The sequence below is a fragment of the Grammomys surdaster genome, unplaced genomic scaffold (assembly GCF_004785775.1).
Source record: "Grammomys surdaster isolate TR1022 unplaced genomic scaffold, NIH_TR_1.0 126313, whole genome shotgun sequence".
Taxonomy (NCBI): domain Eukaryota; kingdom Metazoa; phylum Chordata; class Mammalia; order Rodentia; family Muridae; genus Grammomys; species Grammomys surdaster.
This window is the reverse complement of record NW_021621113.1, coordinates 10,351,033-10,375,969: the sequence shown is the minus strand read 5'-3', so window position 1 is coordinate 10,375,969 and position 24,937 is coordinate 10,351,033. Positions and strand designations below refer to the sequence as shown.

Here is a 24,937-nt window from a genome sequence, read left to right as displayed (position 1 = left end):
CATCATCACCACCATCACCACCACCACCACCATCATCATCACCACCACCACCATCATCACCACCACCACCATCACCACCATCACCACCACCACCACCACCACCATCATCACCATCACCACCACCACCATCATCATCATCACCACCATCACCACCATCACCACCACCACCACCATCACCACCACCACACAAAAACCCCCAAGCCTCTGTAATCGGTCTCTGTTGCAATAAAATTAGCCATTTGGGTGTAAGCAATGAGGAGCCAGAGCTTCCTTTACAAAGAAGAATAGTGTTCCACAGTTCTGGCTCCCTGTCATGCTCGCCTGTTTTATTCACCCCAGTGCTCTCCTGTGAACTTGTCCTGGAAGCAGGCATTATTACCGTACCAAGACCCCTCCCCATCCCACTGCCCACCCCCCAGCCTAGCCCTGCTTGCAGCTCACCGAGCAGGCTCCAGTCTCCGGGTGACATGAGTCAGAGTGGCCGTTGCATTCACACAACTCGCAGTGACCAAGGTATAGTCCACTCCCAGTACGAGTGTAGCCTGGGGCACAGTCCTAGTGGACAGAGGAAAGTTGGTCTCCATTGGCCACAGGGTTCCACCCAGAGTCAGCAGATCTAGCCTTCGCCTGCGCTTTCCAGTGTCTAGTCCCCAGCAGATCTAGCCTTCTCCTGCACTTTCCAGTGTCTAGTCCCCATTGGCTCTAGAGACGAGCATCCCAGGCCAGTCCCCATCCCCAAGCTCTCTCAAGAGGCCTGTCTCTCATCTCTCATGGCTCCAGAAGGAGACAGGGCTCAGTGTGCCCAGGCAGTGTTAGCTTGGAGAAATGTAGTATATTCTTAATGGGGAACCTGCCTCACTTCAAAGACCTTGGTTCCTGAAAATTCTGCTGGGAAAGATCTTTCTAGAAACATTTCACAGCTAAATGGGGAAGTGAGCTGGGACGATCACTTGGGTGACAGGGCCCTCGAAGATATTTTTTACGTGTATTTATGTATTTGTGTGAGTGTGTATGAGCCACAGTGTATGTACGGAGGTCAGAGGGCAACTTGTAGGAGTCAGGTCTCTCCTCCAACAATGTGGGTCCAGGGAAATGAACAGAGGTCAGGGCTTTGTGGAAAGTGCCTCTGCCGCCTATGCCATCTTGCCAGTTTCTATCATTGGCTTTGCATGCATTAGTTAGTAATTTTGCTAGGCCTGGTGGCACACACCTGTAATCCCAGCACTTTGGGAATGGTGACAGGAAGACTGGGATGTTCAAGTCTAGCCCTCGCTATATACTGAGCTCAAAGCTAGCCTGAGCTACATAAGCCCCTGCCTTGAAAATTCAAACCAAAACCAAAACCAAAAAAGCCAAACAGGCAGTCGTGACAGGAGAAGCACACAGCACGGCAGCTGTTGGAGATGAAGGCCTGGAGAGCAGGCAGTTCTCTCTTTCCCCTGCCCCTTCTGTCAAAGCGGCCAAAGGCCTCCTTTCCACAGCACACGGTCAGTTGGTGGATCTCTTGAGCCGAGCTGCTACCGTGTGCACAGGGCACAGAGGCGCTTCCCAACAGCTTCTCCCTCAAATGAGGCAAACCTGGCATCTTTGAGGAGCATGAATTTCCACACTGGGATTTGGAAAGTCTGTGGCCCCAGATAAGGCACAGAGACATTAATGTGTAGAGACGTGGGCTTGCTACAGCTGTACCCACTCCTGACCTCCCTGCTCCCGGCCACCTGGGAAGGGTTCCGCCACCTCATCTAATGTTGACTGGGTTGAATCTGATGCCACGTGTAGGGTGAACTCCTGCCCACCTGGAGCCGCATCTGGCAGAGGCTCCCAGGAGCTTCAAAGTGACAGCCCTCCGTCCTACCTCACTGACACTCACCACACAGTACACCATGGCTCGACCTTTCTGTTCTGTTCATTTTGTCCACATCCAGCAGACACATTGTCCCTGTCTGGCTTTGATCATGGGATGCCTATAGCAGCGTGACTTCCCCACCTCAGGGCCCTGTTCTAAGTAAGCTATTCATAGTATCCCGGCTGCAGGCCTGGTCTCCATGTGCTTCTCCTCAAGCCTATGACATCACTCCTTGCTGTGCGCCTGAGGCATGTCACTGCTCAGCTCTGAGAGTCTTATGTGCCTGAGAGTGTCTTCCCATCTGAAAGTATGCCATTCTTTAGGCAGTGCTGGCTAGTGGTCAGGACAAACAGACTTCGAAGTCCATCAGATCTAGGTTCAAGTTAGTCTTCCACATGTTGGCTGTATGCCCTTGGGTAAGTCACCTATCCTTGGACAGTTTGCTTCTATTAGTTAAAGGGATGGCTCGGCTATTCGGGAGTGACCGTGACAATGCGAGAACAGGCGTTGCCTAACTCAAGAGAGCAGTTACGGCCTACAACCATGATTACTGACCAATCACTTTGCACAAACCATGGAGCAGAGGCAGCCAGGCCAGCCAGCCACACACCCACCTGACAGGACAAGCCAACATAGCCTGGGGGGCAGCGGCACTCTTCCACCTCGAGGGCTCGGGGTCCACTGGAGGGTCCTGGCTGAGCCACTTCTAGGCTCACAGCACTGATACTGGCTGCCCGTGGCACTGAGGAGAACGTGGCCCGAATCAGAAGTTCATCCAGATCTGCCAGGGCCATGAGCAAATGTTCTCGGGTTGCAGGCTGTCCATCTGGCCGCCGCCAGAACTCCTGTGTAGGGGGACAGCAAGTGTCAGTGGAAGCTCTGGGCTAGGCCTCCTGAACTTGTAGACCTACTTGCCTAGGCAATCAAAGCCAAGTGCCACCCACCTCTCGGAAGATGATCTCAAAGCTCCTCCTCTCTGGGCCCTGTAGTGCAGGCTGAGAGGCCACCAACATGATGTTATTGCCCTGCAGAGACACCAGAAAGGTTAGGAAAGGCATTTAGGGCTAAAGGCAGGGGTACCCACCAACCCCATGCTCGCCCAAACACTTGCCCTCTTGTCTGTCCACACCCCCAAGCTCATGTGCTTGCCCACTGCCCCCATCCCATGGCCAGCATCCAGGCTAAGATCTGGGGAGTAGCCAGCCAGGTAGGGGCAAGGAGAGACCACATTGGCTAGCTGGGTTTTGGGAACAGGGCTTCCATTTTCTCTTCTGCCTGCCCACTGTGGATTCGAATGAGCTTACCGTAATCTGGATATCAGGGTCCGAGAGTGGGCTGCCCTGTGGCCCAGCTGTGTAGGAGAGAGTGTACCGTAGCTTCCCGCCATAGGCTGCCACCTGTGGAGGGACAAGATCACACAAGTGAGGGACAGAGCCTCTTGCCCCTTTGTGTCACACCCTAACCTCAGAAGGCCAGAGCTCTCATGAGAGAGAGAGAGAGAGTCGAAAAAGGCCCTCTCTATCAGTTCCTCCCCAGCCTCCTGCATGGGAAGACATCTTTGCCATTCTTTATTGACTGAAAGTCACAGTCAGCAAGCTCTGAGTCCCTTTGTATCCCATAAAATGACAAGAGTAACAGTAACTCCCAGAGGGAGGCTGCCAAGATGAGAAATTTTAGCCCAGGGCTCGGCTCTGCATGGGTTCTGAGGCCTAGTCTCCTGGGCTACTGGCTTTGGGTCTACCTGGAATTTACTTCCTTCTTTCTGTAAACTATATCCTTGTTCCTTCTCTCTCTCTTTTAAAGTCTCCTCCTTGTTCTCTTTATAGAACAACCTTCCTGTACATACAGGTCCCTCCCACTGCTGTGGAGAGCAAGCCAGCCAGGCCTGCCCAACTGACACAGTTCTGGATCAGGAAGGGAGATGGGTGGGGTCAGTCCCAGTGTGACCAGATGCAATGTGGCCATGTGTGCCTCTCCCCAGTTGGGGAAAGGACAGTACACATGGCACACCTCTTTCTTTTGGGACAGGGTAACTCCCATCTCCGATGGGACCAGAAGCTACAGAGTGAGAAAAAGCCCTAACGAATGCCTGGACCCAACCGTCATCTTTGGACCCTGTGGTTTCACGAGCCATTCTATTGTTTGATAGTTATTGTTTGTTTGTTTGTTCTTTATTGTGGGCAAGCCAACTGGACTTGTGTCTTTGTAGTCTTGACTAGAAGGCTTAGGTTTGTTGCAAAGGACTCTTTCAAATTGGCAGCTGAGGTCCCAGCTCTGCCCATCGGACTTTCCTCCCTCTCCTCCATCACCAGGGCAGACAATTGGCTAAAAACTACCCAACACGGGGTGTCCATCTGGTTCAAGTGCGTTCATTCAGTGGGTGAACACTGATCAAACACCAGTTGGCTACACACCAGGCCCTGGGTGACGTAGGCCCCAGGCTATTCTCTAACAACTCAGGGTGTGGTAAGGAACTCAGCATAACCAGATTACAACCGAAACAACTGGTTTCCTGTTTGTTTTGGATGCCAGTGAGTTCACAGTGTCATCTGGGAGCAGCTTTCTAGGAAGTGGAAGGCGTGTGTCACACAGGGATGTCAAGCAAGGACTACAGTGGAAAGCCTGGGCTCAGACGCCAGCTCTGCTGTCCAGACAATTGTGCACAAGTCACTTACTCTGGGCTCTACTTACCTCATCTGCAAATAGGAGGAAAAATACTTTAAATGGCACCTCAAGGATGACATAGCTCAGGACACATACAGTGACACACTCATCTTAGCACAGAAAACACACTTGAAGGCCGATGGCTCTCCCCTACTTAGGGTACCAACCTAGATTCTGGTAGACTCTTATCACACTTCCTCTGGACCTGCCTGCCCTAGCCTGGCCTCTGAAAACAGTCTTATGTGTGTTAATCAAACCCTCCCTCCTTCCTCCCACTGCCGGAGCCCAGACCTGGGCCTTAAGCACTCTACCACTGACCCAAAGCCTCCACCCCTAGGTACACACAGTCTGAAGAGGCTCTCTGTTGTGGAGAGACAAGGAGGCATGGCGGGAGCCATATCAACTCGAATGTTAATGTCAGGGTAACAGTAACACCACCCAGGGCAGTGGTGGTGTCTCCACTGGTAAAGTGTTTATGTGCACCCATGGGGACCTGGATTTGCTTCTCAGAGCACCCCTCCTCACCAAAAGTCCTGGGCATTCTAACACTGATGAGACAGAAAGAGTGACCCCAGGGACTCCATGGGAGGCCAGCCTTCTAAGTGAGCTCCAGTCCAGTGAGAGACTGTGTCTCAAAGAACAAGGAATGACAGCTGAAGTTGTCTTCTAGCCTCCAGAGGCTCATGTGTACACACACACACACACACACACACACACACACACACACACACACACACGAAAGGTAGGGACATCCAGAATGCAAGACTGGTAAGTACGAACAGTAGAGAGTTCTGGGAGGCCAGCACTGCTGCAATTGCCTCTGTACTAACAATACAGCACGCAGCAAGTGCCTAATAAATGCACCCTCTGACCACCCATGACCCTTCCACTTCCTGGTTACCTTGTTCCCTAGGAAGGCTCGGGGCAGCTGCCAGTAATAGAGGCTTCCAGGCAGCAGAGAGAAGCCCTCGTAGGAAAGTGAGAACTAGATCAGAAAGGAGAAGGTAAGAATGGAGTACAGGCACCCCAGCAGGGACCCGGAACCCACCCAGCGCCACGGCACACGCCCACCATGCTCTCTGGGCAACCTGCTTTCCCCTCTGGGCCCAGGTTCTCTAGATGTTCTTTCTAAGCATGTTCTTGGTCTGTTTTGCCTCGCATATGGTGTATCCTTCTGGAAGACCCCAAGATCAATGGGGCCCACTGGTAAACATTTAAAATTCAGTGGCTCCTTTTTTTTTTTTTAACATATGTAGCCGGAGCTGAATGTGATGGTGCACACCTTTAAATCCCAGCATTTGGGAGGCAGATGCAGGTGGGTCTCTGTGAGTTTGAGGCCAGCCTGGTCTATCCTGGTGAGTTCCAGGACAGCCTTGGCTACATAATAAGATCCTATCTTAAAAGAAAAAAAAAAGTAGCCAGAAAAACCAACAATGTAGCCAGAGGGCTGTGGATGTAACTCAGTTGGTAGCTTTTACTCAACTTGCATGGCGCCCTGGATGCCATCCTAAAGATGAGATAAACGGCATAGTAGCACACATTTATTATCCCAGGACTCAGGAGATAAAGGCAGGTTGATCAGGTCATCCTTGGATATAAATTAGTCAGCCTGGGGTATAGAAGAGGGCCTCCAAAAAATAAAGTAGCTGGGTATGATACTATGTATCTTTAATCTTGATACTTTGGAGGCAAAGATAGGAGGATGAATACAAGTTCAAGGCCAACCTGGTCTCTATAGAGAAACCCTGTCTAAAGAAGAAAGAAACAGAAAGCAAGTCCAAGAAGCAGGCAGACATAGTCATTATCCCCGCACTTGAGGGGCTAAGACAGGATTCTGAACTTGAGGTCAGCCTGGGCTGAAGTGAGACTGTCTCAAAACATAAGTATAACTATAATCGACTCGGTATCTGGTGTAGTTAAAGTGACGCCTGAAGTCAATGATAGTCCAGGGAATCTCAACAAATATCAAACTGGTTTGGAAATGGCCAGAGTCTAGGAAAGCATGGTGGGCAGGCCCCTCGGTGAGTGACAGGGTACATACCTGAGAGCCTGCTGGGGAAGACAGAGAAGCAAAGGAGGAGGAAGAGGAGGAAGAGGAAGGGGGACCTGCTCGTAGAGGGGTGGCTAGCTGGGGGTTGGGGTGCAGCCCACGAGGAGGGGGTTGTGGGTGGGCAGCAAAGCTGGCAAGGAGCTGCCAGATCTCAGCGTCCATCCGTCTCTGAGCCTCATCCACCTGGGGGACGAGGAGAGGAAGAAGTAGAGGACAGGAATAGATGGACAGAAAGACACCCATAAGGCTCTGCCTTGCCCCAAGCTGAGCCCACCCCATCCAATTCCCCCGCTCTGGGCCACCCATATGCCTGTGCTGATGTCCTCTACCCTCTCCTTGTGCCATTTGCCTTCTGACTCCTAGAAGTCAGGCAGAGCATTCTGGGATGAGTGTGGGCAGGGTCTGCTGGGGAGGAACCATGCCCAGGGTGCCCAGCAAGGGAAGGATAGAAAGTTCTGTGACAGCCATGGGGGATGGTGGAGAGCTGTCCACAGCACTACATAAGCCATTCTGGTGTGTCTGTAGAACATTGGAGTGTGCTGGCCTGGACAGGCTTGGGGGAAGGTGAACCAGGAAAGCCTAGGTTTTGGTTCAAAGTCTGATCCCTAGGTCCCCAGACACAGCTTATGCTTGCCCTAGGTTACCTGTGATGCCCGTTGTGCCTGGCCCCTGCCCTTTGGGTCCCCAAGGATCCTCCCAGTTGTCACAGCTGCCCGCCACTGTTCCTCTGAGAGGGATGTGCGGTTCTGATGGGGTGGAAGTCACAAGCCATCTCAGCCCTCACAGGGCTCAGAGTTATAGACAACTTCTTCCCCATACATGGTACCAGTAAGGAAGGCCACAGTGACTGGTGAGGGAGGCATGCGCCATCTTGGGGCTGACACAGAGGATTACTCCAGGCTACTAGAAGGGCACATGCATAGGTTAATAGCAATGGTGACTGCTGGCAGATACACAGGGAAACTGGGGAGGCAGGCGAAGTCACATGGATTAACGTCAAGCTATTTTTCTGTCCGCAGACCTCCAACTGTTGGCACCAGAAACACACCATGTAGCTGGTGGGCTGTGTAGCATAGCACACAGTGCTCCTACTTTCCTAGTGACAGTACAGGCTCAAGCAGGGCATCCATGGGTACAGAGATCTCCCATGCAGGCTGAGGGCAACCATGAACACATCCTGTTTAGCATCCTTAATTCACACCACTCAACAAAGGGCATACCTGGTGAGCCCGGCGTAGCCGTGCAAAGTGAGCCTCCCTCTGTGGGACAGCGAGAAGCACGAGGGGAGGAGACAGAGAAAGGTCTGAGAGAGACCAAAAGAGAAGGAGCCAAGGGGAAGAACGCACCGGAAGGCAGTCAGGTTGGACAGAGGATAGCACCTGATTGTTGCCAAGGAGCAGGGATTGGAAGTCCTCAAAGCCCTGCTGCAGTGGATGGACTGGGGTGTAGCTGATTAAGCACGGGCCTCAGCTGATGGGGAACTCACACACTAAGTCCCATTTGCCCTGGTACTATGGTTATGACTCCTTGAGAACCGTATGTGGCTCCCCTGGGGGGGGGGGGTGTCACCTTTTATTTATCATTTTAGTTTTATTTATTTTTATTCAGGGTCATTAATTGATGTTTTGCCTGCGTGTGTGTCTGTGTGACAGTGTCAGATTCCCTGGAACTGAAGTTACGGACAGCTGCAAGCTACCAGGTTGGTGCTAGGAATTGAACCCGAGTCTTCTGGGAGAGCAGCCAGTACTCCTAACACCTGAACCATCATCTCTCCAGGCCCCTGGTGCTCACCTCTTAGGCCCTGCCATCCACAAGCTCATCCTTGATGATGCCCTCTTCCTGTCAGACCTCATTTCAGACTTGCAAAGATGGCCCTATCTGCTTAGCTCAGCTTTTAAAGGGCAGGTCTGAGCTGGATACAAATCTTGCCATTATCGGCCACTCGTCCTGGGACTCAGGTAAGGTCCTTGACCTCTCCGGCTTTACTTTCCTCTGCTGGGAAATGGCAGGAAAGCTGACTGGCTCATGCAATTATGGCTTAAGATACCTTAAGTGAGTGTGTAATCAATCAGAGCTCAATAGAAATGGCCTGAGAATTTCCATGCCAGCACTCAGCACCCAGCACCTGGCACCCAACACCAGCACCAATGAGCACAAGTGGGGTGCAAACTGTCTCACCACGAACATGATGTGATCTGGTCTCAAAGCTCAGTCATTATCACCTGGGTGCTCAGTATGTATCAGGCACAATTGTCCCAGCCACCCTGTGCTGGGGAGGTCAGGTGTGCAGTTAGCTGAGATGTGACCTGAGGAGTGTTGGACCCTAAGGCCATATACTGCATCATGACATGGCAGCCATGTGGCAGACCATGAGTTTGCTCCTGAGTCCCTGTTGAGCTCATGTTCAGCAAGGCCCTGGCTCAGAGCTGGCACTCCAGGAGCCCACTCATGTCTTACCTTGTCTCCTTGGTACGTTTCTGGCAGCTGCCAGTAGAAGGACTCTTGGCCGAGGTGGGCAAAGTTGCTGAAAGAGAGCCGGGCCCCATCAGGCACTGGTTCCACGGTGAAGCCCCCTGTCAGTTGGCTGTTGCGCTGAGGGTTCACCAGAGCAAAGCCTTGGAAGTCCCCAGGAGCAAAGTGGGTAGAGATCTGGCGTCAGGAGGAAGAACAGGGGTCAGCTAGGTCAGACACACCAAAGTGGACAGGACACGGGAAGATGCCAGGGAAGGACCTGGGTGGGGGCTGAGAGACACACTGGAGGGAGAGACATCTGGGGTTAGATGGATGTGCTCAGTGCTGGCAGACCCTGGAAGGTCTTGGAACGGGAGTCAGGTCACTGGGCTCAATGCCGAGGTGCACAGTAACAGAGACCTGGAGATGGGTACCCTCCTGGGAGGCTGGCACCCAGCTGGGACAGTGCTCCTGACCTGCAGGGGACAGACTGGCTCTTACCAGCTGGCGTGAGTAAGAGGAGCTTGCGCACTGCTGGGTGACACCCATGCAGAAACAAGGCAGGCAGCCTTCCGGGTTGCTGGCACTCAGGTGGAAGTGGTGGGGTCGGCACTGGCTGCACGTACGGCCTTCCACCTGGGCCTGGGGGAGACAGACAAAAAGATGTGTGCAGGGACTCGGGGGTGTCTGCTGGATCCCAAAGCCTCTGGGCCTAGTCTTCCCACCCACTACTTATTAGCAGTTTGTGAACAGCCCTACCTACCCCATCCCATAACCAGGCCCCAGGTTCCCCTTAGGTACCACCTGACTTCTCTTTAGCCCCGGTGGTGGCCTGAGCTGGACCTCTCAGAAGGCAGGGATTTGAACTGACCTTGCACTGGCACTGACCGGCGGCATCACACTGGCTGCTGATGCTGCCATGGGGGTCACAGTCACAGCCTGGCACCTCTGGCACCTCTGGCACCTGACCACCTCCTGAAGTGTAAAGAAACCACAGATGACACAACCCCCAACCCAAAACCTAACACCCCCCATCTCCACTGCTCTCTAAGTCTGTCACTCAGCACCAAGAGGACCACGGCCACTTCTGAGGATGTTGGCAGTGCCTCCTCCTGTGACAGATGCCAAGAATCAGAAAGGTTAAGCCATGTCTCCTGGGTCCCAGGGAAACAAAGGACCTGACCTAGCTCTCCCTGGAAAGAAAAGCATTCCCCAGTGCCCTCCCAAATCTTCAACTCTACTCACTGTGGCAGGGCTGGCCCTGGCTGGGGTTCCCATAGTAACCTGGGGCACACCTGCAGGGAGAGAGAGTAGAGTCCTGGGAAACTGGGGAAGGGCCTGGGCCCAAGGGGGGAATCTGGGCTTGGACTCAATGATCCTACAGTAAGGGAAACAACTCAACAGTCTTTTACGCCCATTTCAAAGATAGGAGAGAGAAAAGCAAGGGTTGGGTCAAGACTACAGCCGGTTAGTTGACTCCATCAGACCTTGACCCCAAGGGTGGAGATCAAAAGGCCTAACGTTGGCCTGGTGGTGTGAGCCTGTTGTCACCCTCAGGAGATGGAGGTCGGAGGCTCAGTAGTTCAAGGTCATAGACAATGATACAGTGAGTTTGTAGTTATCTTGGACTACATGAAACTCCACCTCAAAAAACCAAAGCAGCAAAGGGTCTAGTGCAAGGGTTCATGACTCAGTGGGGGTCGAATGACCCTTTCACAGGAGTTGTCTAAGACCACCGGAAAACACCGATATTTACATTATGATTCATAGCAGTAGCAAAGTTGCAGTTACGAAGTAGCAATGAAAATAATTTGAGGTTTGGGGTCACGGCACCTCAGGAACTATATTAAAGGGTCACAGCATTAGGAAGGTTAAGAACCATTGGTCTAATGGAAGGACTCTGGCCTGAATAAGACAAGGGCTGGGCTGGAAGGTAGGCTGCAGGCCAATGCCAGGCTACAGGGTGAGGCTCCCAAAGAGGAAAACTGATGGCCTTTAAGAGCCTGTGCAATGAAGAGCAGAAGTCACAGGCTCCTTGTGGACTGGAGCTCACTCATGGCGCTCAGGTATCCTCCTGCTGGGCCCCTGGCTCTTCCCTCACCCCCAGCCATCTCACCTTTCACAGTGACGCCCGCTGTGGCCTGGTGAGCATGAGTCACAGGTGGGGTGGCCATCTGTGTCCAGGAAACAAGTGTGGGCAGCCCTGAGAGAGTGGGCAGGCCCAGTCAGTAAGGCATTGGCTGCTCCTGCTGGGCTCTTGCAGACCAGGGGGGCTGGGGAGATCTACGCCAAGAGTTTCTTTCCCATGCCCTCATTCGGTTCTCAGGAGCTAAGGTGGGCACACTGTCTCCACTTAAGAACCTGGGGCTCTGAAATTGAGGGTATCTCTCCCCAGTGGCCAACCAGGATTTAACTGTAATCTCTCCCCATGCTGGGCAAAAGAGGAGGTAGGAAGGGTGGTGGGCATTTGCAGGGAGAGTGGGGCCCAGACTCACTGGCCAGCAGCAGGGGCTCCGTAGCATGGGCAGGGCCGGCAGTCTTGTGGCGTGCCCCTCTGGGCATCCCCATAGTATCCTGGCTGGCACTGCTCACAGCTAGCACCCTCTGTATGGTGCTGGCAGCTCTGGAGGGACAGAGGGTAGGTTGAGGCTTGGCTCCTGAAAGCCAGAGCTTGCAGGATGGAGGAAGATGGAAGGTGAAGGGGCGGGGCTCACCTGGCATGCCCCTGTCTCGGGCTCACAGGTCTCTGAGTGGCCATGGCAGTTGCAGCGCTCACAGGTGCCCAGGTAGAGCCCACTGGGCACACGTGTGTAGCCTGTGTCACAGTCCTGGGAAAAAAAAAGATGATGGAGGGCTGGGAATGTGGGAAGAGACAAAAGGCCTGGAAGCATTGTGGAGCAAGCTGGACGGATAGGTGGGGGACGCAGGCTCACCTGGCAGGAAGGACCACGGTAACCAGGTGGGCAGGTACACTGTTCTACTTCCCGGGCTGAGTCCTGGCCGGTGTTCTCCGGCACAGCCACATCCATACTGACACCAGAGAGCCTGGGTATGAAGAGAGTTACGGTGAAGCGGTGAAGCGGTGTTCACAGTGCACTGGGAATACCTGGAGTCCCTGCGCTTCATCATCACGTGGTCTCCGCTGCCCAACAGACTCATAGGCTGTGGCAAACTGCTCACACCTGCTGCTTTCTCCAAAGGGCTACCATCCTCTACCCCTCCTTGTCTGGATGCCCTAAACTACCGGCTCCTCTGGGGACCTCTGGAAAGCTGACTCAGGAGACACTGGCCCTCAGCATCTTAGGATTCTGTGAGGGATGCATGCTCTCCATGCTACGGGCAGAGTGTGAGGTGCTACACCATGTTTCTGCTTGCTCTGGAGACCCCTCTGCCCTGCCTCAGCCCCAGCTACCTGCTCTCAGCCGGATGCTGGGTGTGAGATGCTTGGATGAGGAGGGCATCAATGCCTGCCAGGGCCATCAGCAGGTGCTCCCGTGTGGCTGGCTGCCCATCAGGCCGTTGCCACGATTGCTGTAGAGAAAGTGACATGAGATCCATTCCTGACACCCTGCGTGCTGAGGCCCCAAAAGAGAGGAACAAGAAGGGACAGGATGAGGCTCACCTCTTGGAAGGGCACTATGAAGTTGCTGGGCTGGCCAGGGCTGGGCTCCCTTGAGGCATGGTGCTCCAATACAATGTTGTTGCCCTGCAACACCACCAGTGGCTGTCTGTGCAGGGGTGCAGAACCAGGCCGGGGCCGCTGGGTCACGGTGAACTGCAGCTCTCCTCCGTAGGACGTCACCTGGAACAGGGGTGGACAGGCTTTTAGCGAGAGACTTCAGTCGGGCCACGCTGTCTGTCACTAGTCTCCCAATGCCCTCCCTGCCTGTGTTGTTCCTCTGCCTGCCTACCTTGTCCCCTCGGAAGCTGGCGGGAAGACTCCAGAAGTAGGGTTCAGACAGAAGGTTGTGGAAGGAAGAGAACAATAGCTCCCCGGGTGCGGGGGACGAGACACCCTCGCTGGTGGTGTGGGTGCCGGCAGCGTTGGTCAGGCTGAACTGAGAGGGCTGTTCCGAGGCCCCGAGCACCTGGAGATGGGGAATGTTTGGATCAGGCAGGGGGTTGGGGTGGTGGTGCCCACCCTCTGTCCCTCCAGCTCCAGGCGTGGCTGTCCCATCCAGCTGCTGCCCTCTTGCGGGTACCTGGGCACGGCTCCAGGAGGAGCTGCTGCACTGGCGACTGACTCCCATGCAGAAGCACTTGAGGCAGCCGTCGGGGTTTTGCTTGCTCAGGTGGAACGAGCCGTCCGAGCACTCATTGCACAGGCGTCCCACTACGTTGTTCTGTGGACGAAGAGTCTGCAGTGGAGCTGCAGGCTGGTCCACAGGAACCAGCACTTGAATCCACCCCCAGTCTAGATGAGGGTGTCCCAGGGAGCCATGGAAAGAGCTCACAGATATTTGAGGCATCGAGGTCGTTAGAACAATTACTGCCAGATTGTGGCGCTTACTGAAACCATTCTCCCTTTTCTCACTGGCCACTAGGAGGCCCACAAGTAAGTTTAGACTTGAAACACAGCGAACTGGTAGAATTAATCACCACTTCAGCTGACAATGGGGAAGTTTGTGCATCAGTCTGGTGTCTCTGAAGCCACCTTACTTAACTTCCGTTACAGCCTTGCAAGCGAGTGAGGCTTGGGGATATGAAAGGACACACAGGGTCACCCCGCACATGTATCTCCTGAGCTATAAGATTGGGACTGTCTGACTGCAAAACCTGATTGTCCCACTATTGATGAGAAATCAACATGAGACCTGGCAGAGTGGTGCAGATGAGAGCAAGACTGCATGCAGCAGTTGCTGCAAGCACGGCAGGAAATCAAACTCAGGGCGGCTGACTCCTTCATCAGTGTTCCTGCCCGCAGCCAGGACTTCCCTCACAGTGTAGACGATCAGCCAGGCCTATGGCCTCAGGCAAGGCCAGCGCCCACTCGCCATGGTACTTGAGAGGCTGGGATCTCTTCCCTCCCCTGGCCACCGTAAGGCTGTGCCCGAGGTATTGGAGGGAGTAGACGGTACATGTACCTTACAGCGGCAAGCCTCCCCTGTGGTGCTCAGACTCCCTCGTTCGTCACAGCGCACAAGTTCCTGGGCTGGGGACAAGAGGAACGCATTGGCAGGGTGTGTGGGAATGGGTGGCTCCCCAGGGATTCTGGATGTGGGCTGGGAAATCAGGGGAGGAGCCCAGTCTGGCAGGTTATGTCAGGACGTGGTCACAATACTCACTGGTGGGTCTGCATTTCCCGCCTGGCTGGATGGGGTTGCCTTCGTATCCAGGGGCACAGCTGTGGGAGACGAGACTGTCACACCCCAGTCAGGGCATCCTGTCTCCTACCCATAGCCCCTGTCAGCTCCCGTTTACCTCTCACAGCGGCGGCCTGTGTAGCCTGGGGCACAAGCGTCACATGTGGCTTGGCCATCCGTGTCCAGGAAGCAAGTGTTTGAGAACCTGTGGGGATCAACTGGTCAAGGTAGAAGGGTAGAACTCAAGGCCGGGCTTGGCATGCTCACCACAAGAAGACACACAGAGAGGCAGGATGCCATCTCTGGCCCCTGTGGCCTCATAGCAACTGTAGGAAGGGACATGGGTCCATTATACAGAAAGGAAGAATGAGGTTCACAAAAGATCAAAGAGCATGGACAACTCAATGAGCAGGTTAGGATTGGAATCCATGTGGGAACTCGGTTTCCCTGACAGAGAACGTTCCCACTTGCTGTACGCCTATATCCTGAGAGGGCTCTGACCTTCGGGAAGCATCGATGTATGGGCATGGACAGGGCCGGCAGGCAGTAGCTGTGGCTTTTGTGGCATCTCCAAAGAAGCCAGGCTTACACTTGTCACACTGAGGTCCTTCTGTGTTGTGTTGGCAATTCTAGAACAGGAGAGGGTAGGCGGTGAATCGGGGCCTACTGAGTAGAACTGGGCCAGACAGGCTCTAGAACATTCCACAGCTTTGCAGATAGGAGCATCCAGGTGCCTCCCCTGGCAGTAGTAGCTCAGCATGACAGCCAGCCCCACAGATGGTTCCAAGCACCTTATGATACGGATCCAAACCTATCACCCTCTTCCAGGTTGCACCCAGGACAGGTTCTGTCCAGATTCCATTCACCCTATAGCTACCTGGGGATCTGAAGACAGTGGCTCTACCATGTCTGTGCCTCTCTTTGGTCAGTTCCACAATCCTAGCCCTCATCACTCTTCCCAAGAGATAAGTAGTAATGTCTAAGCCACACTCCCCTCAGTCCTCACCAAGGGAGAGAGACCTACATCTCCCTTGACTGGACACTGTATCTCTTGGTTTTTTGTTTTGTTTTCGATGGTTTATTTATTTTTATTTTATGCACATTGGTGTTCTCACTGCATGTATCTCTGTGTGAGGGTGTCGGGTCTCCTGGAGCTGGAATCATGGACAGTTGTGAACTGCCATGTGAGTGCTGGGAATTGAACCCAGATCTCTGGAAGAGCAGCCAGTGCTCTTAACCTCTGAGCCACCTCCCCAGCCCCTGTATCTCTTGTTAATGCACCCAAAGGTCATGGCAGCCATTCAAGCCATTCTAGAATGATGCAGTGTCTGTGGATACAGGAGAGCCCCAGTTCCGTCCAACGTCCAAGCGATATTTTGTGCTACTCACCAGGCAGTGGCCATAGACGGGGTCACAGGAGCTGGCATGGCCATTGCAATTACAGCCAGAGCAAGTGCCCAGGTAGGGCCCGCCAGGCACGCGGGTGAAGTGCGTATCACAGCTCTCGCAAGACAAACCAGAATAGCCAATGGGGCATCTGTGAGGATGGGACCAAGAGAATGGCTGCAGGGACCACAGACCCTGCCAATTCACCTCTACCCCAGAAAGTGTCCCCGTAGTTCACAGTCCCACTGGGGCAGGCACCTGCACTCCTCCACACTGTGAGCACGGCCGTGGATGGTGGTATGGGTGACAGTGGTGTCCAAGACAACGTCACTCAGCCCCACACTGGTCATCTTGGTGTTATACACTGTCTGCAGCAGGACAGCCTCCAGGCTCGCCAGGGTCTGCAGCATCTCAGCCCGCTGGACAGGCCGGCCAGACTCATGTACCCAGTGTTCCTGGAGAGGACAAGGTTGTTCTGTCTATTACTACCTGCACGGCATGTATTACTCTCACCATGGGCAATCCCTCCCCCTACAACGATCCCCGAGATTCAGGTGCCACCCACCTCTGAGAGCTGGACCTGGCGCTGGTTCAGAGTTCCAGGATGGGTGGGTGTGTGGCCTCGAGAGTGGAGGCGGTACCCCGAACCGACGAGAATCACGTCTGGTTTCTGCACCGGCTCCAGCATGCCTCGTGCCAGCTCATAGCGCACCTTGTAGCGCAGGAAGCCACCATAGGAGTCCACCTGGCCGGGACAGGACAGATCAGGGCAGGGCAGATCCTCAGGCAGCTGCATCCTGTTCTCTAGTTCCTCAGTCTGCCCACAGGAGGCTCAGAGAGAAGTAGGCATGGGGAGCTGTCATGGCTGAAAACATGTAATGCTGTACCCAGGGAGGCCGGTGTAGGGCACACTAGCTAGCCCACAGAAGGGTACTTAGGGAAGACGTCAAAGTGGGTTGGAAGAGCAGCCAGCAGAGATCTTGCCTCTTTCCTAGAGATGCAGCTGCCCTGCTTCAGGGTGAGCAGGACAGAGCAGGCCCTGCCCTCCTTACCTTGTTGCCCAGAAACTGCTTGGGTAGAGCCCAGAAAGCATCATGGACAAGGAAGCGGCGAGACAGGTCAACAAGTTGGAACTCCTGCAGGGCGGGGTCAATCTGCAGCTGGGTGGATGACAGGGGTGGCACCCCAGGCTGTGAGGGCATCGTCACATTCACTCCTGAAAGGAAAAAAAGCAAGGTGAGGACCGCAGCCCATGCTTTAGCAGAGAACAGGGACCCAGGAAGAGGTGACTGGGAGAAAACAGAGGCCTCTCTCCTGAAGTCAGGTAGTAGCCAAGCAGAGCTGGGCACAGCACACACCTGTAATCCCAGCTCTCCTGGACAGTCATGAGTTTAAATTAAAGTTTAAATTATGTAGCCCAGCCTGGGCTACATAAGAGCCTGTCTTAATCCATCCACTCCCTCCTCAAAAAACTTTCTTCTCTTTCTCATCATTTTTATCCTCTGAAGCTTCAATGCATGCTCTAGGGAAGACCATCACTGTAGAGGGACAACTGGGAACCATGTTAGCTGCCACAGAGTCAAGGAAAGGGCAAGAGGCTCACTGCAACAAACTTCTCAGAGCCTTTGGACTAATGATGGTGTCAGAAAGGAAGCGCTTTAAAAGGGGCTCACTCTTATCGCTATGGGGGTCACAGGTCCAACACTCTTCTGGCACGTGCACAGACTCACTCTCCCACAGGATTTCCCTGCAACACCCTGCCAGCCCCTAAGATGACATCACTTCATATGACAATAGGAACCATTGGTACCTACACTCTGACATTTGGTGCTTCCTTGGTGGCAATCCAACAATTTTGCTTTTTGTAGTGTATATGTGTATGTCTCTCTCTCTCTCTCTCTCTCTCTCTCTCTCTCTCTCTCTCTCTCTCTCTTTCTCTCTCTCTCTTTCTGATGTATGAAAGTGTTACGGTTTGTTTATGCTCAGCCCAAGGAGTGGCACTATTAGAAGGTGTGGCCCTGTTGGACTAGGTGTGTCACTGTGGGTGTGGGCTTTAAGACCGTCATCCTAGCTGCCTGGAAGCGAGTCCTCCACTAGCAGCCTTCAGATGTAGATGTAGGACTCTCAGCCTCTCCTGCACCATGCCTGCCTGGATGCTGCCATGCTCCCGCCATGATGATAATGGACTGAATCTCTGAACCTGTAAGCCAGCCCCAATTAAATGTTGTCCTTATAAGAGTTGCCTCGGTCATGGTGTCTGTTCACAGCAGTAACACCCTGACTAAGACAGAAAGTATGTCTTCGGAGATGTACATACATGACTAGGTACAAATGCCAACAGAAGAGGATGTTGGATCCCCCAGAGCTGGAGTTACAGGTGTTTGTGAACTGCCTATCTGGGGCTGGGAATTGAACCTGGGTCCTTTGGAAGAGCAGCAAGCACTCTTAATTAATCTATCGATTCTGCCGATCTGCACCTATATTTTGAGACAGGGTTTCTTACTGACCCTGGAATTGCTAGGCTGACTGGCAGGCTCGCTGTCTCTGCCTCCCCAGGGCTGGGATCTCAGCTTAGGCTGACTGGCAGGCTCGCTGTCTCTGCCTCCCCAGGGCTGAGATCTCAGCTTAGGCTGACTGGCAGGCTCGCTGTCTCTGCCTCCCCAGGGCTGGGGTTTCAGGTTCACATCACAGTATTTGGCTTTTACATGGGTGTTGGGACTCAAACTCAAGTCCTTAATGCTTCTGTGGCAAGCACTTCACTGACTCAGCTACTTCTCCAGCCCTCTTTTTAGTTGAGAGGGGTGGGGGGGGGAGAGAGAGAGAGAGAGAGAGAGAGAGAGAGAGAGAGAGAATGTGTGTGTGTGTGTTTGGAGAAGCCTAGGCTCCAGAGTCTGTCCTCCCTGCAACCCAAGGCAGGGAGGCTACAGACAGGGCAGAGATCTGCCTTGAGCTAAAGGCTTTTCTGACATTACTCGTGTTTCTGGGTGACTCTCTGCCCTTTGGTCCAGGTCCTTCTCCACCTGTCCCAGGTTCCTAGGAGCCTGGAGCCCACCTAGCCACATACCCTTGAAGTCATTGGACTGGTCAAAGCTCAGCCGGATCTGGTCCCGGAAGCGCAGGCTGCTCTGACACACGTTGGTCACACCGAAGCAGAAGCAGGGCAGACAGGAGGCACTGTCCTCCAGGTAGAAGTGCCCATCTGGGCAGGGCCCTGCTTGGAGGGATGGGAGGGCTGTGGTTGGCTACCAACAGGAGGTCCTGAGGAAGTGGTGCCAGTCACCCACACTGTACCCACCCACCCATCCCCGCCTGCCCGTCTACAGCACCTCGCTGAGGGACGAGCTCCAGCACGCCATCTGGAATTCCGAACACCATGCCACGTGAGTTCATGGCCTCACAGGTGTACGCGCCCTGGTCTGCCTCCTTCACATCACGGATGATCAGCGTGCCACGTCCACCCTCACTGGTCATTGTCACCCTGGTAGGCCCCAAGACAGTGGTGGGTTAGGTTTGAGCCCCAGAAGCAGCATCCTTTAGCTCAAGTCACCCCCACCAGAGTCGCACCTGGGATTAACAGGGATGTGGCCCCAGTTGAGCCTCCAGTTGATGATGGGTGTGGGGACACCAGTGGCTACGCAGGTCAAAGTCACTGTCTGGCCCCGGGAAGCCTGGATGGACTGCTGGGGAGGTGTCACCACCTGGGGAGGCACTGGGAAAGGCAGAGTAGGAGAGAAGTGTTTTATCAACAGTAGTGTGGAGACCTGGGGTGGAGATCAAATAGAATCAAGTGGAGCCCGCCCAGCGCCATCCCCACTCCGCCCCCAGCTCCTCACTCACTGCAACCAAACTCGTCACTGCGGTCAGGACAGTCGGATTCCTCGTCACAGTGGAAACTGGCTGGGATGCAGCGGCCGGTGGAGACGCACTGGAAGTGTGTGGGCCCACATACTTCCCCGGGGTGCTTGACGGCTGGGGACAAAGCCAAGGGGAGTGAGCACAGAGCACTGTCTGCCTGGCAAGGCGGCTCACCTTCTCCAGGTGTCCTCTGGGTCACTCCCTCCATCTTGCCCACATTACCCACAATGCCTCCAAAACAGAGCCAAATACAGTGAGCTATAAAGTGACCAGCCTCTGACTGAGCAGCCCATAGGTTAGCCTGTGGCTTGCATGTCAGTCTAGGATACCATCTTCACAGGGACCCGCATATCCGGTGCTCTCCTCAGGTGCTGACAGAGTAACAAAGACCAGACTAATGGCCTCCAAAATACAGTGAAGCAGGACAGACTTGGCTAGAAGGCTGTCCCCCAACTGTAGCTCCAAACACAGAGAGCAGGGACCCTCACTAAGCAGTAATGCCAGCACACACCCCCAGAGCAGGCACAGGGGCACAGTGGAGCCTGGTGTACTCACGACAATTCTCCTCATCTGACCGGTCCTCACAATCAAAGTCACCGTCACAGCGCCACAACTTGAGAGCACAGTGCCCATTTCTACAGGCGAACTCGTTAGGTTCACAGGGTGGAGGGGGCTCTGTGTGGACCAGGAACAGGGTTCACAACGGTCCGTCCTCAGCTGACAAGACCCCAGTCCCCACTCTCCTGACTACACAGTGCTCACCGCAGCCCAGTTCGTCGCTGCCATCCCTGCAGTCTTCCTGTCCATCACAGAGGTAGTCTCGGGGGATGCAGTGCCCACTGAGGCATGAGGCCTCCTGGGGCCCACAGGATGCAGGCCCAGTAACACTGGGTAACAGAAACTGAGGTCCATGTGTGACTGGCAGTGGAGGTGTTGTGGCTGCCTCTGGCCAGAGTGGTAAAGGTGACACTTTCACCACAGCAGGTGGCAAGGAGCTGAGCTCGGGGACTGCCTCCTCTGTGGGCAGGATCCCTTGATGTTTAGTGAACGGGCATCTCTCACCCCTCACCCTCATGCTCCCTGGAGTCTACCCACGGGTAGCCTCTGCCATCAGTCTTTCCCCGTCCCCACCTCCTCCAGACCTTTCTGCTTGCACCGAGCTCTTGTAGCCCAGATGACCCAGAGCCTCGGATGTAGCCTTGCCCTGGGCAGGCCACCAGGGGCCCCTTTGAAGTTCCCAACAGCTCCTTACCACAATTGAGCTCATCAGACATATCCCTGCAGTCAGGACGCCGGTCACAGCGGTACTCCAGAGCCACACACTCATTATAGCTGTGGCAAGCAAACTCTGTCTCCGTGCAGGCTCTTGGGAACTGGGGCACTGTGGGGCGTGGGGAAGGAGGGAGTCAGGCAGCAGGCTGAGGGAGCTAGGGGTATGACAGGCGGCACAGGCAAGGCATGGCTATGAGTGGTTCTGGAGACCCGAGTCAGACCACTGTGGCAGACAGCAAGAGCGAGAAGCATGTGGTGGACACTCTCCTGGCACACGTGGGCCGCAGTGCAGAACCCCTTACATGGACCTTCACACAGGTGACACGCCACACGCATGCAGCCACCATGCCATATACGTGCAGGCCACAGCCTGGCCCAGAGTGGAAGGAGGCAGCCTTTCTCCCTCCATCTGTCAGGTTCTCTAGGAACCTCCTGGACCTCGGCCAGGCTCTCATGCTCACCTGGTGTCACCGTGACCCCCACAGCAGCTGGGGGTGGCGGGGGGGTCTGTGCTGGAAAGGAAGCTGTAGTCAGCAACCATACTACCTGGGACCTGGAAACTGAGGCTCAAGCCAAGCCTGTCCCCTCTCCCCCAGTCAGAATTCACTGAAGGCGGAAGCAGAAAGCTAGGCTTCCAGCAAACTTCAGGCCTGGGTCTGAAGACCCAGCAGAGCAAGTTTGGTTTTGAGGTGCATTGACAGAGACATGGGTTGCATGCAGAGGAGCTCACTAGGCTTTTGTTTAGTTTGCTTTGCTTTTCCCTCGTAGACTGGATACCATGTAGGGATAGAATTTGTCCTGTTTGGAGCTTCAGTGAGTCAGAGGCACATGACAAGTGAAAATCTACTCAGTAAGGACATTGAGGTGGAAGAGGAGCTGAGTAGCACAGCCTCTGAGAAATAAACCAGAAATGGTCCAGGAAAGACTTGGTGGAAAGACAGGGCAGCAGGTAGAGTGAAGGGAAGCCTGGACTGACGCTGAACACCCAGGCCTGGCTTCTGTATTTAACCACATTGTGACTTTGGGACATTTCCTGTCCTTTCTGGGCCTGTTTGTCTTCTGTTTCCCATCCAGCATGGCTTCCATGAAAACAGCACACAAACGGTCTGGTTTGCGTCCCCATCGCTGTGAACGGCTGCTTTTCCTTCCTGAGCCTCAGTTCCCTCATCTCAAAGACAGGAGGAATACTTTATGGAACGTGGGAGGCCCGAGTGGATGCTGGGTATCAGGGCCTTAGGCACAGGGTCTACTTGCACTCTCTTGTTGCTTGGGAAACGACTGATGGGTTTCAGTCCCACAAACACACACAACAAGACGGATGGATGTGTATGCAGTGTACAGGCACTGTGTCTTTGCATGTATAAATGCATATCATAAAGATGTACATGCATGCTATGTTGTGTGGGTATGGAGGCCTGAGGCTGACTTTGAGTTGTCTTCCTTGAGCTATCTTTACCTTTTATACTGCGGCAGGGTCTCTCTCCTGAACCAGAGTTTCCTGACTCTGTGGTCTAGCTAGCTAACTTGCTCTGGCGATCCCCTCTCTGGCTCCTGACAGCTGGAATTACAGGTAGGCTCAAACCCTCCTGGGATTTACATGGGCGCTAGGGAATCTTAGCTCCAGTCCTCAAGGTCTCACTGAAAAATGGGCCAGGGCTCAAGTCAGGGTTTCTCTGTGTAGCCCTGGCTGTCCTGGAACTCACTCTGTAGACCAGGCTGGCCTCGAACTCAGAGATCCACCTGCCTCTATCTCCTGAGTGCTGGGATCAAAGGTGTGTGCGGCACCACCACCTGGTTCAGCATAAGTTCTTTTATCTCCCCAGCCCAACAACTGTTGTTTTACTGGATGCCAGTGTCTTTTAACTGGGGAATGCTGCATGAAGGAGTTTAATCTCCTGACAAAATACAGAGGTCTACAAGGAGACAGCTTCCGAGATGCCAGTTAGAGGAAGCAGCTTGGCTCTACCCAAGTAGAGACTATAAAAAGACTGGTGCTTAGGCTCAGGCTCAGGATGGACTGAGTTCCTTGTCTCCATTGGTGTGCTAGTCCAAGTTAGGAAGGCCCAAGGTAGAGACACTGAAATGGGCCAGAGTCTGGGGACCTGGAGAGGAAGGGTGTGACCCGGGTCTGGAGGACAAGCTCACCTGTGCCCAGGCGTCGGAACTTGAACCCCCAAGGGGAGGTGACATAGGGGCCGATGGAGCCACTGGAGATCACCCTATGCAACACCTCTTGAATCTGGGATCCGTCCGCATTCCCTTCGGAGCCAACATCCAGCTCAACAAAGACCCAGCCGTCCAGCTCCCTGGGAAGAAAAAGGCCTGTAATCTGCACATCTCTGTCAAGTTCCTGCATGACACCCAGCCCTCTACTTGGGCAGCCTGTTCCTAAGGTAGAGCCATTTCTGGTACTGGATACCCCACCTATGCTTTCCGAATTCCCATCAAGAATGACCCATTCCTCCAGACTCTCCTCGACCTGTTCTTGGTACTCAGGCCCCTTTCCATCCTTGGCCACCCCTTCTGGTTGCCTCCACCCTTCCCATCCTGAGGAATCCATCTCACTTGATAAACACCACACTGACGATCTGGTCTCCGGGGATCTTCAAGTACTCGGACTCCAGCTGTGGGGAACACATCACCATTAGATGCCTCCTGCATACTCCAGCATTGCCCTGCCACCCCTGGGGTGCTCCCAGCCCAGACACTCTCTCTCACGTACCTTATCTACCACAGCCTCTGACACCTCTCGGAACTCCTTGGCACCTGCATCCTCCAGCCGGGGGCTGTACTCAATGGACCGAGTAAAATTTACCAGAGCCCGGAAATAGACTATGGAAGAGAAGGTGGGGGAAAGTCATGGTGAAGGGCCATGACAGCCTGGCAGATGGGAGCCTGGCAGGCAGGCTGTAAATAAGAGGTTGGACTTCCACACAGGCTGACACCCGTGTATTCACAGAAAGGCCCAGCACTGCTTGTCAGAACACAGCCCGCAGCAGCCTGAAAGGCCTGTGGGCTCAGAGAAGGCTGGGCAGGAAGGGGCCATTTGCTAGCAGGTCACTGGCTAGCATGAGGATCACTGCTTTCTTGTGATGTGTTTTCCAGACAGTTCTTCATCCTCTGGACTTAGCTCAGCAGCCATACTCTCTAAGATGACTGCCTTGGCTGTCCTGGAGGCTGTGTGGCCACCACTTTGGGCTCTCACAGAACCTTTACTTCCCAAATTGCAAACCTTCTGTCCCTCTGTGCATCAACTCTGCTGTGCACCCGGCACCACAGTGACTAAGGCCTGGAGTCAGCCACTTCACACGCTGGCCCACCTCAATGAAAGTCTCACTCCTTTTCAGGAAATGTGGGGGTGAGGGACTCAAAAGCACTCACATCCCAAGGCTACCACACGGAGTAAGGGACTCTTGGCTTCCCATACTGCTCCTGTGTGCAGAGCCAGCACTTGGGACTGAGAAGTGTGGTCACCCATCACCCTGTCCCACTAAAGCAGGAGCTCCACGAGGAAAAGAAGAACCCACCCATGTGCTTATCTGTTAGTCATGGTCAAATAAACTGATGTCAATCTGCTGTGAATGTAACATACAACTATTGTTTGGTTCAGTGCCGGATGTATACAGCACAGGTAATAGCCACAGGTTATCAGTTTGCCTAGAGTTTGGGTCTCAAGTCTCCCAAAGGTCCATGAGTTGCAAGCCTGGTCCCCAGCTTGTCGCACTATTGGAAGGTAGGAAATTTTATAGCAAGTGTTCTTATTCAACTAAGCCATCTCTCTAGCCTCTGGTTGTTTTGTTGTTGGGAAGTGGAGCCTCCTAGGTAGAAGTTAGGTCACTGAGGGTCCAGCCTTACAAGGGATATTGAGATTCAGCCCTTCTTCTGTCTCCTCTCTCCCTGCTTCTCAGATACTAGTAGATGAACCAGACTCTTCTGCTAAACACTCCCACCACAGTATACTGCGCCAGCCCAGGCCCAGAACAGAGCCAAATGGCCTTGTTCTGAAACTCTTGAAACTGTGAACCAAAGTAAATCTTTTCTTCCTTCTACACGATTACCTCTAGTGTTACATCACAGTGACGGACATCTGTGTTACATCACAGTGACGGA

General features: G+C 53.9%; 1 protein-coding gene across 3 annotated transcripts in view; it reads right to left on the bottom strand.

The window, feature by feature from the left end:
• The window catches only part of Hspg2 (heparan sulfate proteoglycan 2), a 98,372-nt gene that overhangs the window by 36,663 nt on the left and 36,772 nt on the right, over nt 1–24,937 (bottom strand). For 2 of the 3 annotated variants that reach the window (XM_028759597.1, XM_028759598.1), the window contains exons 4-37: nt 23,550–23,659; nt 23,393–23,451; nt 22,973–23,133; nt 20,808–20,936; nt 20,318–20,572; nt 20,111–20,230; nt 19,538–19,669; nt 19,265–19,409; nt 19,027–19,178; nt 18,765–18,911; nt 16,753–16,916; nt 16,266–16,445; nt 15,959–16,155; nt 15,704–15,851; nt 14,816–14,943; nt 14,433–14,519; nt 14,297–14,355; nt 14,096–14,163; nt 13,214–13,354; nt 12,923–13,099; nt 12,634–12,813; nt 12,424–12,542; nt 11,945–12,056; nt 11,726–11,839; nt 11,507–11,634; nt 11,128–11,214; nt 10,257–10,306; nt 9,883–9,986; nt 9,513–9,653; nt 9,018–9,209; nt 3,151–3,243; nt 2,791–2,871; nt 2,461–2,691; nt 442–555 (exon numbers count right to left, since the gene is read on the bottom strand). In XM_028759597.1, the coding sequence (XP_028615430.1) occupies nt 442–555; nt 2,461–2,691; nt 2,791–2,871; nt 3,151–3,243; nt 9,018–9,209; nt 9,513–9,653; nt 9,883–9,986; nt 10,257–10,306; nt 11,128–11,214; nt 11,507–11,634; nt 11,726–11,839; nt 11,945–12,056; nt 12,424–12,542; nt 12,634–12,813; nt 12,923–13,099; nt 13,214–13,354; nt 14,096–14,163; nt 14,297–14,355; nt 14,433–14,519; nt 14,816–14,943; nt 15,704–15,851; nt 15,959–16,155; nt 16,266–16,445; nt 16,753–16,916; nt 18,765–18,911; nt 19,027–19,178; nt 19,265–19,409; nt 19,538–19,669; nt 20,111–20,230; nt 20,318–20,572; nt 20,808–20,936; nt 22,973–23,133; nt 23,393–23,451; nt 23,550–23,659 (4,505 nt within the window). The remainder of the gene's footprint in view (nt 1–441; nt 556–2,460; nt 2,692–2,790; nt 2,872–3,150; nt 3,244–9,017; nt 9,210–9,512; nt 9,654–9,882; nt 9,987–10,256; nt 10,307–11,127; nt 11,215–11,506; nt 11,635–11,725; nt 11,840–11,944; nt 12,057–12,423; nt 12,543–12,633; nt 12,814–12,922; nt 13,100–13,213; nt 13,355–14,095; nt 14,164–14,296; nt 14,356–14,432; nt 14,520–14,815; nt 14,944–15,703; nt 15,852–15,958; nt 16,156–16,265; nt 16,446–16,752; nt 16,917–18,764; nt 18,912–19,026; nt 19,179–19,264; nt 19,410–19,537; nt 19,670–20,110; nt 20,231–20,317; nt 20,573–20,807; nt 20,937–22,972; nt 23,134–23,392; nt 23,452–23,549; nt 23,660–24,937) is intronic. The other variant, XM_028759599.1, reaches the window with a different exon arrangement.